Genomic DNA, 13,963 nt, shown 5'->3' on the forward strand with positions numbered 1-13,963 from the left:
AAACTTACAAAGTTTCTGTTATCGATATGTTTACTGATTACCTATTTCTTCTTTAGTAATAGCTGTCGTTATCAAATTACAGCATTTTTATCTAAGCGTTTATCGATAAAGTTATGCAGTCTATTTAACGGTTTTGTTTTGTGATCATCGAAGTATTTATCGGTATAATTTCCGAGTGTGCCACTATATTCAATATTCATCGATTTTTTTTTATCTATTTTTCTAATGAAACTTCAACTGGTAACGAGTTTGCAAAATAAGATTATAGGTAAAATCATGATTATCTTTTTCAGATTATATAAATCGGCGCATATATCGCTTAGTTTATCGATATCACTGTCAAAAAATTTATCGATTTTATTTTTGATATATTTATTGATATTATCAAAAAAGTTTTGATTTTATTATTTTCGAGTTTGAGTAGATATTTAATACGCATTTATCGATAAAGTTTTAAAACAATGGAAAGACTATCTAAACTTTTCTGCAGTTATCGATTTAGTAGCGATTTTACAGTAAAATTTATTAATTGATATATTTTTGACGCATTTATCGATAAAATGATACGTATCACTGTGAAAATATTTGTCGATATTATTGTTTGTATTGTTATTTAAAAAGCAAACCCATTTTATATACATATACGATGCATTTGCCGATTTTTTTCGTTATATGTAAATACTGTATTTGTGAGTATTAATCGATTGCGATATCAACATGCATGCAATATTTACCGATAATAATATACAAGTACTAATTTACTCTGAGTATTATTAAATGGTAAATTTATTTATATTACTATCAATACACGTTTTTGGCATAATCGTTATCGGTATATTTTCCGATATCTTTGTCGAAATATTTATCGATTGTTACCGATAACTATATTTGCCTTATTGTTATTGTAACATTTAATATATGTACCATCCACTTCACGAATTTCCAAATTTTCAAAAGAAAAAGCAGTTTATTGTAATTTTTGGGTCGAAATTTATTTTTCATTGCACCAAAATATGGCATACATATTTTTTTATTTCCTTGTGAAGTAGTTTCTTATATATGTATGAAGATAACACAAAATTTTTAAAATTAAAAATTAATTTCGTTCAAAAAAATTATAATACAATGATTTTCTTTTAAAAAATGGGTGGGTCAAACGTAATTTTAGGTATGTATATATTAGTTCGTTCACCATTTTTGCTTAGAATCGCACGTAGAATTCGAATATGCCATACAATTTTTTCGTAATTAAATTACTTGTCCCCCTGTAGCCTTCCCATTTTATCCATAATATTCGAAAGCATATACATCTGACACTACAATTGCTATACACCAAAACTTCATCCACACCAACTGCAAGCAAAAAAGTCTCATTTATCCACTTGGAATAATTACTGGCTGGAAATGCAATAGAAGCCTCTAACGAATGGTAAATACGCGGAATAGCTTAAAATAACCAAACCATATGTGCCCATACTCGCTCGCTTTCCAAAAAGTGTAGTATGCAAATAGGCGCACAGGCACGCATTTCATTTCAGTCAAACCACATCCGCCACTGCTGCCGCTAACTGTCATATATTTGCATCGAAGATATGTATCTACTGATTTGTGACATACATACGTACATACATATGTGGTTATCCAATAACCATAACCATAGCCCACGGCTATTTCACTTTTGCGCCTATTTGCATGGAGCGCATGAAAACTTTCAACTTCCTCTATTGCAGGTGTTTTCCAGTGGCTGCAGTCGTAATGTTAACGAAAATGTTCTGACATTCACATGTGTGAGTATGTATGCATGCATGTAAGTTAATCAGTGGCAGATTTACAGTCTTGGCCGCCCTAGGCCCTGTAGTACTAGCCGCCCTTTTCTCGACTTTTTTGCCGAAATATATTCAGGCAGGTTCCGTAATTCACACCGATCTCTATATTGCTTACTGCTAACATTTATCATTTCATCCAACTCATCACAAATACTTCAGATATATTCGGGCGCCCGCATTCACGGAAATGACCTTCCACGGTGCAAAATGTGTTTGATGTTTAGACTCAACCCTGTAAAAGGGCATGTTTTTGACCTCTTGTCCTTGTCTGGCTCTCGTATTTCATAATATGTCGTTTTAAGTAACCATCTGGTTTTCAGGGCAATCTTCTCCCCTGGAAAAGTATCAAAGGGCAGATAATGTGCCTTTTTTGGCTTACAAATTGTGAAATTTTAAGAAACGAAGACAAAATTTTCTACCGGTTTGCCTTCATTTCAGAATCGAATACGAAAAGACAAAGTGGCAATGAGAAGCCAACATTCTTTGGTTGAAACGAAAACACCATTAATTTTTTACTACTACTTGGCACTTTTAAATCGTAAGCTTTAGCTGGTGGAAGTAACACAGAAGTTGTGAGTTTTTTATTAGTATGGTTGAATGCTTAATGAGTCCATCAATAAATTTCTCGGCTATGATAGCTTCTTTTTTATATAAATCATAACGAAAAGTCATATACTTACATACATATGTATGCCGAATTCTTTTGGGACTCTTACGGAAAATATATATTTGGCCACCATTTTTTAAAGTCTACAACATCTTCAGCGTTAAGATGTTTGACTTTAAATGTTGAGCTGGAGCTCGAAACCAAAGTAATGTATTGCTCCGGGACGTAAAACAATGAAAAACTAGGAATATAGCTTTTGGGTTACGTGTCGCTTATTGGGTAGTGCGTATCTTGTTACCATCAGTGTATTTTTTGTCATATTTGCTGTCCTAATATCTTACCGCCCTAGGCACGGGCCTACCGGTCCTTGGGGCAAATCCGCCACCGAAGATAATGCATACATATCTAACGAAACTATGAACTAACGGAAAATCTGTTTTTGCTTGTTATTGAATGCCTTTCTGAACAATTGCTAGCTGAAGAATTGTTGGGGGAAGCAGTTTTGCAGGGCGGCTCTGCCAACTGACTTTCAACTCACCACTGCCGTTCGAAAGACGAAAGTCTTTCGTAAGACAATTGTCCAGTCTGTAAACTACATACATATTTCGAAAGCTCTTTCCTGTCTTTCGAAAGACTAGTTAAAAAATTTGCTACAGAAGAGGTCTCAGCGCTATTCTGTTTGTCTTTTGTTTTCTAAAAATTATATTAAAAATACAATCTAAAAATGTGATGAAAATTAAATTTAAAAAATTTAATCAAAAATAATAAAATAAGTGTCTAAAAATTATATGAAATTAAAAAAAATATATTTTCTTTTTAAAACAAGAAAATGTAAAGATTAAAAAAAATTTAAATTAAATTTTAATTAAAATTATTAAAAACGGAGAAAATATAACACAAGTTTCTGCATGTAGATAATCAAAAAAAAATCTTTTTGAAACTACAAAATCTAAATATTAAAAAAAAAACTAAATTAAAAGGAAATATTTACTTTAAAACTACGAAAAAATAAGTTTCTGAAACGGTTAAAAGTTTTAGTGAATTCAAATTTTTTTCTTTTTAAAACAATGAAATCTAAAGTTAAAAAAAAATTAAATTAGAAACGAAATTGTTAATTTCAAAAAGAAAGAAGTGCATAAAACAAAATACGAATAAGTTCCTAAAAATTAAATGAAATTAAAAAATATATAGATATGTTTCTTTTTAAAACACTAAGATCTAAATATTTAAAGAAAACTAAAGTAAAAAAAAATATATATATATTGAAAAATGGGTACCTAAATATTAAATGCAATTAAAAAAATATTTTTTTTAGCAATGAAATCTTTGAATTGAAAGAAAATGTAATACAAAATAAAAAAAAATAAAAAATATGTAAAATAAATTTCTTAAAATTAAATGAATTAAAAAAAGCAAATGTGATTTGCAGAACGAAAGCGTATTCGAACAAAAATCGCCAAACCATAGATTGCTTTTTTTATTCTTTGTGACTTACTTATCCCATTTTCCGTGGCTATGTTTAGACTTAGCCAAGTTAGGTATGACTGAATAGTAACGGTTAGAAATAAGATATATAGTTCCATCCTTTAGAAAACGATGCATTTGTATTTTTTTTCCTTGTTACATTGAAATAATTTTTTTCAGAAAAAGTGGACATGCAACTTTTTACTCATTGCTAGCCATATTTAATTATAAAAAGAAAATAGTTTTGTAAAGGTAGCACGTTTCGCTGGTTATGAGCTGGCGGTGATCTAGTTACAATTGGACTGGTTCGTTTTTGGCGATAAAAGCAGACCTAGTACTGAATTACAAATTTGATTCCCTAGTTCTGCGTTGCCCAGCAAATTTCCATATTGTCATAAAGACAAATGTAAATTATTTACATAATATTTATACTGTTTGCAGTGCAAGTGTAAGATGATAATTTATGCCGGTATGCATACAAATGTCTTCTTGTAATAATATGGCAAATGCCACATACATACTCTTCTTCAGTTTCTAATATCCTTGACCTACCCGCATTCCTTGTCAAACACACATCTCCCTAATGCACCAAAAACCATCAGTTTGATGTCACGTTTGTTTATCTGTCACAATTACATGCCACTCCTGACAAGATAATTAAGATCAAAACGACAAATACTAAATACAAGTGGACAAGTGAAAAAAGACTGCGTGTCAACAATGCGATCTAATTAAGTATGTGAGCAAATGAGTAATTGCTTTAACAGTTTTTCAGCTGTTGAATTAACGCTTTTTAGACATTAATATTTTTTTGTTTTCCTAGCTTGCAGTATATATAGATTGTATACGTTTAAGCTTTTTTAAGTTCCCTTTATTTATTTTTTTGCTCTTGTAAATAGGACTGTGAAGTTAGATGTAGTCGTTGCCCAGTACATAACTAAGTAATTAGGAGTTAATTGATGTGCGTGTTCTTAATTACCAATTATTTTTTTCCGTTAATTTTGAATAATTAACAAATATGCCTAATTACCACAAAAACATCAGTAAAATGAGTTAATCGAGCATTAATGGAAGTCATTTGATCGAGCGGAATGCAGAGTGTAAATGAACCCTGCGGAAAAAAACTATCAATTGCTTAAAATTACCAACTTTTAGTTAGCTCTTTTGCGGGATTTCGATAAATAACTAACTTTTAATTAGCTATGAAAAAAACTAACCTTAAGTTAGTTGTAAAGTCGTGCAGGAGTCTTGCAGACATTATTGGGATTTTGTTTTCTTTACAAGTTCCTATTTAAGTATCCTCATACAAAAATTACTTTCAATACACTTTTTTTCTGCACTTCGCAGATTCTTTTTCATATTCAGGACAAATAAAATAAAGTTCGAAGCTTTATATTATCATTCTGATGTTATCTATGCCTGATCGAATTCATATATGAGACCACCTACAACAGACAAATAAGCGAATATGAAATGATAAATAAAATAACTAAATAAATAAAAATATAAAAAATTTAAAATATTTTTTTTATTGATAGTTTATGTCCAAAAGTAATTAGCTACAAGTTAGTCCAAAAGTAGTTAGTTACGGCCAAAGGAAATAGTCAATAAATAGTTACCACTATTCGACTGCTAGTAAGTTAATATTTAGTTAAAAATTAGTGCCATTTCCTGCAGGGAAGTGTAACTAAGCGTAAAGAGCACGTTAGCACCTAAGCGCGTGGACACTCTCACATCAAAGCCATAGTGCGGGATGACGAATTGTATCCTTCCATGGAATTGACCCTGTTACCATCGACCACCACAAGATTGTCGACTCTATCATCTTCCTCTAATCCTGGGTGTCATGGGTGTCCATAACCTGTGGATGGTTTGCTGTCAGAGGAAATTTGTGGCCATATTCTAACAGAGCTTCCCAAATATCTGTATATTTCGGAGAGTAGAAGTTGAGTTACCACAGACTCGGCTGGGGCCGAGACAAACAAAAGATAATGATTGGCATACAAATATGATTGCATATAACTTTCAGTTTAAAACCTTAAAACACGACCGCCTCTTGTGAATGCTGGCAACTCCTAATTCCTTATTGGACCCCTTTAAAAACTTCTCTCGTCCACCAGCGCACAGTGGTTCAAAATTGGCATTTTGTGTTCACAATTCACTTGAGCCTTAATTTTTCACTCAATTTGACTAAATTTTTTTTTTATGAAGGCTAATAAAATTTGCAAGAGACCAAGACAGCCTGAGTTTTGAATTTTTGTTTGCTTCTATTAAATCTCTTAGTGCAAAGTGCAGAAAAAGTGGCAGTTTCGAAGAAAATCGATTCTCCTGTTAATAAATGTTACGTGATAAAACTAGTTGAAATCAATTGTAAGATTCCCACGAAACGAAAGAACACAAGAAAAATTTGAAATGTTATAAAAAAATTTTCACAAAAAAAAAAGTGAGTTTCTAGAAAAATTTTAGGTTTGCAGTTTGATAGATAATTAAATTTTAGTATACTAAAATGCAATTTGGAAATCTCTAAGAGGTCGCGTTGGTTTTTAATAATATTATTCGCTAACACTTCGTGAACATCTGCATGTTAAAAAACGTTTGTTATATTATTAAAAATCAACGCGAACTCTTAGCTACTTGCAACTTGCACTTCTCAAAATTTAATGATCTATAAAACTGCATACCTAAAATGTTTATTTCTTATAAAAAACCAAAATTAATTCTGCCGAAAATTTTTTTATAACATTTATATATTTTTTTAAATTTTTTTTCGGTTTGGTGGAACCTTCAAATTGTTTTCAATTAGTTTTTATCATTAAAAAGTTATTAATTGGAACAGCAGAGTAGATTTTTTTTCAAAACTGCTACTTTTTCCGTACTTTGAACTAAAAAATTTAATACAAACAAACACAAAATTCAAAAATCGTACTCAACAGGTCTCTAGAAAATTTTATTAGCATTCATTTAAAAAAATTAATCAAATTGAGTAAAAAGTGAAGGCTCCAGTGGATTGTGAAATACCAATTTTGAACCACTGTGCAGCGGCAGGACCTAGCTGGCGTGTGGTGCGTAACTTAAGCCTGAACAGCTAATAGATCTCTCTCGTCAATCTTCAATTGCACATTGATTGAGTTATAAAACCAAATTGTTGGCAAATATGGTGAGGACTCGACGATCTAATCTCTACCAAAGCGAAGCGGCTTTCACGGAAAAATAAGAGAATATCCCTGTATGAATTTTGGATCACATTCCATACTTAAAAATATTCAATGTGTCGACTATCATAACATTACTTTCCGTGTCGTCGAAATAAAAGAGATTTTGGAACACTAACCCAAATTTTTGTCTCTCAAACACTTGATTTCATATTGCTTCTATCATGATTTTATGTTGCATATTTTTAGGCAGCGCACAGCCTTTCATGTCTGCAGTGTTCATGCAGATGAACTGCACTTTTTTTGATAGCTCTATTTAGCATCAAGTAGCAGAAGAAAGAGAAATTCCGAAACGTTTGAGTATTCTTTGTTAAATCATTCATGATGGATTGCGAGTCCAATAAAATCTCAAAAGGCTAAAAATGTAAACTGCGTGTAACTTAGCGTGCACCCATTAAGCGCCTGCATGGCAATTTTCTCATTTTAACGCAGAGAAAGCAAATTCACGATGCGCAATGAAAGTGGAAATCATTTTTACGCCACTTTGCGTACCATAATCGTTTTATTTTTCTACAAACAGACATATATGTACGAATAGAATATAACAGTAAAATAACCTTCAACCACACAAGCTAGTTGGCTGAACTTGCAAAACACCTGTCTGGCCTTTATGTGCCACTCAATGGCCACTCAGACTTAACTATGCGTCAATTATTCATGTAGCAATCTCTGTATGGCTGAGGGAGCTCTCTTCTTTATTGTGTATGTGTTTTATATGCAACACAGGGATACTTTTGTGTTTTGTACCGCCCTGTATGTTTGATAGTCTTTGTTGAACAACGAAAATTTATAAAATAATTCCTTACAACTGAAATCCTTTCACGCCTTTCACCACTTTAATTGCCACTTACACAAATTGTTGGTTAATTTGGAATCATAAAAGCCGCATGTGGCCAACACAAATGCAATGCATATTATACATACACGGAGAGATACATTTGTGTGCCTACCCTGTAGGAAAAAAATGAAATAGATTTTCTGTTACTAAGGGACCGTAAGCAGGATAAGCGAAATAAAGATACTCACCCCTCATTGGTGGTTATGTAATACTTGAACTATATTTTTCAATTCTAGAAGAACGTTTTATCGTGTTTGCCTCTAACTTTGACGGGAACATGATCCAGTAAGCGAGGAGTATAGGTTGTCTGCCCGATGCAGATGGCTTTGTTTATCAAATTGCGACAATTCAGTGAACCTCCCCAAGCGAAGAGATATTTGCTTCCAAGTGTTCTACTCTTCTCCATTGATTTCTAAGTAGGCGAAGTTCTTCTTCTTCTTAATTGGCGCTGTAACCGCCTATGTGATTTTGGCCGAGTTCAATAAAGCATTCCAGTCGTTTCATCATTAAAAGAAGACGGTCTCATACGAGGCTATATTGAACATTTCATGGGCACGGTTTTTTACGTGGCGGGTACGAAACCCAGCGCATTATACATCGCTGGGGGTCGCGAACTATCTGGATCAAATCCTATGCGGAAATCTAATGTCAAAACTCATTAATGGAAGGAGAGCTATTTCTTATTGACCTTCATTCCACCAAGAGAGGAATGGATGGAGTATAAAGAAACCATTGGAGTTGTTTTGGGCGGCAAATAACGCAAGTTTTGAGTATCGAATTGATGAACACATTTCCAAGCAGGCAATTCTATCGTACAGCAAAATGAATATTGAAGCTTAGAACTATGTATCTGATATTCAATTCGCTCCAAATGAATCTGAGAATGCCTTACTTCCTTTCGGTTGCGTCGAAATACATCGCTACCAAGAGTTTCTTTGTATGTAGAGATTTTTCTGAATAAAAACAGTGTGAAATTTCCTTTAACTAGTTTATGTTAAGTTAGATCGGAAAAGCGTGTATGGTTAGTCCTATAACTTGCACTCGGAGCTGTCCACAGTGGCCCATACTGCACTCTTTGGGTGCCGGAAAGAGACTTACCCCTCTAATCGGAGCCCATATATACATAAATGAAAGAGGCTATCTCGGACAGCCCATCGAATATAACTGAGTGACTCAATTACTTCAAGTACAGCTTAGAATCAACGCTAGAAAATACGGACTTATTACTTCTTACTGAGAAATCTAAAATGCCGAGCTGGTTTAAAGCGTCAACAACCTCCGGATGGACTGACGACATGTTTCCGGACCTGTGTTTGAGCTGAATTTCAGAGTCGATATCTGAACATCTGGTGTGAGGTCATGAGTATGGCTGGCTAAGTCTTATAAGCAGCGAAGACTCTAGAGCACATCTTTTGTGTGTCGTCCAGCCTTTTGCATACTGAAAATTAGTCTCTCGGTAGTAGGCTTTGTTGTGCATCTAGGGCAGCTGCCAAAATAGAATATAACAACTTGAAGTAGTTCCATCCTGGTCTCCAGAGGCTAGCTACGTACTTTGTTCGTAATTTTTCTGTTCACGTTATGGACCTCAATGGTCTCTAGGAAGCAACACTGTGGATAGCCAGCCTCACTTAGCCTTACCTATGGCTCTCTTTAATATCCAGACAACCAGCACCGAGTGGCGTTTAGATTACCCAATGATGCCAGTGAGGTTCGACATTTCTTTGCAATTCTTATGATCACTACTTGGATTTCTTTTTTGCTAAGAAGATAATGGATTTTTCGGAAATACATACGTTTCCTTCGAGTAACCTAATCGTGCTCTTAAACAAGTGGGCTACAAAGTCAGTTCAGCAAACGCTGGATTGGGATGAAAGTACTAACATGCAGGGTTGCTAAGTCCGTTTGGCCAGGACGAAGGAACCCTTTGCGAAGTAGCCTTTGATTTAGTATAACTCGTATCTTGCGCTAATGGTGGACGTTTTAACTCTTCAAGACTCTTCAAGTCCCTATTAGAGAATAAGAGAAAACTTTTACAACCTTGAACATTTCGAAACGAGTGAATTTTCCTGCAGGCCACATACACATAATCGCAACCACAAAGTGATTAACAATAAAACCAGCTTACAAACATACCCTGTTATGGATATTATTATGCAATGGTTATTCTCGTTAGTGTTGGAGCGCTTAGCGCCGTTTAAAAAGTAACTCGCCAGTCTTTTTTTTGGGCTTTCTTTTATCTGTAATTATTTCATTGCAGTTGGCAACATTTTTACTCACATGCAAACGAGCAGTGCACAGCAAGAGTGTTTTTGGTGAACATTTCACACATGTTTGTACGAGTATGTAAAATGTTTGCAACAGCAGGAACATTAATAACAACGAACACTCGTTACGCAAAGTTACATGCTCATAACAAAAATAACAACTACAACAACCAAAGTTTTGGAGTGAAAATGAGTAGACCCATTTCAAAAGTGTCGAGCCATTTTCATAATAAATTTATGTTGCTATGCTGTCGGCAACATTCGTCGCTGTTTTGTACTGTTGCGGATAGTTCTAGCGAAAGTGCGGCTAGGCAAAACAGCAATATGTATGTTTGAACATATTGTGGCTGCGGGACATTTGTGAGCATATGTGTATGTATATTAGAGCGGGTCAATCTCCATGGTAAAGAAAAATGTTTGTAACTAACCACTCTAGTTTTAAAGCCTACTTCGAGAGTACTTTGCCTTCATAGACATTTTCGTCCTTTCCAAGCCCTAAAAACAACCAAAATTCAGTTTTCTTCATATATATACATATATATGTATATCGTCGATGCCTTTGCAAAACCGTCTATCTTACGGCACTCAACTTTTATAGGGGAGCATAAAGACGGATTTTCTTTGAAGGCATTGCTTTGAGGCGGTATTTTCTCTAGCTATTATTTTACAAATTTGTTGTTTTAATAACGATTTACAGATTTTTATCCATATATCTATATGCTTGGAGTTCAGGGTTATCAAATCTCATTTTTGCCACAATAGCGATTTGGGCGGTTTTACAAAGGCATCAACGATATATAATTACATACCTAGTACTTGGAAGAATTTCGATGCCAATGGTTATTTAGATGACTTTCTTTATTCACAAATTAAATAAGTATATTTACTCTGGAAGATGAAAAAAAAGGTCACATGGGTTGCAATCAATGGACATAATTTTTTTTTATTGAATTGAGTTTTACATTTTACTTTTTAATTTACTTTTAATTATATTTTATTTTATTTATCTATTCTCTTACTTTATTTATTTTATTTGTGTGGTTTTGATTGGATACTATTTTATTTTTATTTTTGTTTTTTCTTTTATATTATTTTATTTTATTTTATTTTATTTTATTTTATTTTATTTTGTTTTATTTTATTTTATTTTATTTTGTTTTATATAATTTTATTTTATTTATTTTTTTATTGTATATTATTTTATTTTACTTTTAGTTTTTATTTATTTAGGTTTATTTCAGTTTATAATTTTTCATTAAATTTTATTTTATTTTATTAGGTTTTGGTTTTTTTTTTATTTTATTTTAATGGATTTTATTCCACTTCATTTAGTTTGTTTTGCTCTGTTTTACTTTGGTTTACTTTTTCCGTTTTATCTAAACTTATTTTATTTTATTGCTTTATTTAATATTATCGAACTTTATTTAATGTAAATTAATTTAAATATTTCTTTGTTATTTCATTTTTATTTTATTTTTATCTATTTTTTTTTTTAATTTTAATTTGTTTAATTGTCTTACTCTATTTTATTTTATTTTATTTCTTGTTTGTTTAATTTAACTTAATTTAATTTTACTTTAATTTACCTAATATTTAATTCAGATTATTTTATTTCATTAACGTAATTTAATTTAATTTTATGATGTTTTATAATGCTCTGATTTATTTAATTTAATTTCAATGTATTTATTTCGGCTTATTAGGTTTTATTTTAATTCATTTCACTATACATATTTTAATTTTTGTATCTTAGTTCTTCTTCTATAAATTAGTTTAATTTTACTTTTTTTATTAAGTTCAATCTAACTTTATTTAATTTATTTAATCTATCAATGTTATTGTGGCTTGTTAACATTTTTTATTTTTAATATTTTTATTGAGCTTTGTACCACGATTGTTTATTAGGAAAAATTGAAAAAGCAACAAAGTCTACGCGGGAGAAGTTATAGCACTATTACGGAGATCACCACATCTCCTCATCAGACTTCTTTTTTTTTTTTTTAGACTTCAGCAGGGATCGAACCTGCGAATTCGATGTTCAAAGTCAGAAGCGTTAACCACTGAGCTATGTACATCCCGTAAACTCTTGTTGCTAATTCATTTTCCTTATTCAATTTAATTTAGTATTATAATTTTTTATATTTTATCTTGTTTAATTTCTCTTTATTTTGTTTTATTTTATTTTATATCATATTGCATTTACTATACTTTTGCTTAATTTTATTTTAGCTTATTTAAATTTATTTTTATTTTACTTACTTTTTAATTTTTTTTATTTTATATTTGATTTGTTTTATTTTATGTTAGGTTGTTTTATTATTTTTTTTTGTTTTAGTTTATTTCATTTCATACATTTTTTTTTAATTTTATTCTATTTCATTTTATTTTGATTTAATTTATTTTGCTTTGTTTTAGTTTATTTTAATTTAATTATTTACTTTTATTTTATTTCATACATTGTATTTCCGTTTATTTATTTTAAGTTTATTTTTTCTTTTATTTTTTAACATTTATATTGTTTTTTATTATAATTCATTTTATTTAATTTTATTTGATTGTGTTGTGATTTATTATACTTTGAATTAATTTTTTTTTTCTGCAAATACCCATATCTTTCTTTGACTAACTTGAATAATTCGTATTTCCTATAGACAATCATATGTGCAAGCATGCATACATACATATGAACATATATATGTATGTATATTTAGTACTTAGTATTCTCAACAGTAACAAGCAGAAACAAGCCAAGCTTATCATTTTACACATACACGTATTGAGACATTAAATCAAAGCAAGTCTGTTAATGGCATGCTTTTGTTTTTATTGACCTCACACAATTGCAGTACGAGTGTCTTTTTAAAAATAAAAACCGTATATTGACACTGAGGACGCGCTACGTGTTTAGACCACAGAAAAATCGCGGTTTTATTTTTGTAGTTACACCTATCCATCAAGTTACCTTAGTATGCCAACATATGCATGAAAGGGAGAGATACTTGTATACATGTGTGATTGTATAAGCGACGAAATGCATCAGCTTAATTGTATTTAAGCTCAAGCATTTATCGAACTTATCATCAGTTAAAGTTTGCTCTACTAAAGTAAAACAACTACCAAACAACAAACAAAACAAAATGTTCAAATATGTAAGTTAAAAGCATTCACCTACTCATGTGCATATATTTATATGCAGAAATGTATATGTATTAGAAAATAATAAAAAAAATTAAGATTTACTAATCGAACTTTTCCCAATCTTTTCCCGTAGTTCGCTCTCGTTTTCGTCGCCCTCTTCGCCTTCGCTGCTGCTGAGCCCAAACCAGCTGTCGTCGCTGCGCCCTTCGCATACTCAGCCCCATTGGTTGCTTCACCCTACGCTGCCGCCTATGCTGCTCCCTACGCCGCTTACGCCGCTTCTCCCTACGCCGCCTACGCTTCACCCTATGCTGCCTACTCCGCTTACCCATACAGCGCCGCCTATGTGCTCCGCAAGTAGATGGAATATAGCAGCAAATCTGTGATAGTAATTGGAACTGATTGGAAATGGAATTTTCTTAAAAAAAAACAATTCTTTTAAAATAAACCTTAACACGAAAATCAAATGCAAAAACATTTTATTTACTCATTGAAACTCGGGATTGCCTCTTTGAGGTTATTTAACAGAAGCTTAGTTCCTTTCTGGGATATTCGGAAATGCAAATCTACTACTGTATTTAGTTATTTTGTCATTTATTGACAGCCTTTAAAGA

At 31.9% G+C, this 13,963-nt stretch overlaps 1 protein-coding gene across 1 annotated transcript; it reads left to right on the top strand.

Annotated features, from left to right (window-relative positions):
• The first annotated feature begins 13,306 nt into the window (after nt 1-13,306).
• Nucleotides 13,307-13,756, top strand: LOC118750773 (cuticle protein 16.5-like). Its single transcript, XM_036485506.1, has 2 exons — nt 13,307-13,360; nt 13,483-13,756. The coding sequence occupies exons 1-2, from the start codon at nt 13,349-13,351 to the stop codon at nt 13,708-13,710; spliced, it is 240 nt and encodes a 79-aa protein (XP_036341399.1). The 5' UTR covers nt 13,307-13,348; the 3' UTR covers nt 13,711-13,756.
• The last annotated feature ends 207 nt before the right edge of the window (nt 13,757-13,963 follow it).

The sequence above is a fragment of the Rhagoletis pomonella genome, unplaced genomic scaffold (genome assembly GCF_013731165.1).
Source record: "Rhagoletis pomonella isolate Grant_MI unplaced genomic scaffold, Rhpom_1.0 Rhpom_scaffold_00389, whole genome shotgun sequence".
Lineage (NCBI taxonomy): Eukaryota > Metazoa > Arthropoda > Insecta > Diptera > Tephritidae > Rhagoletis > Rhagoletis pomonella.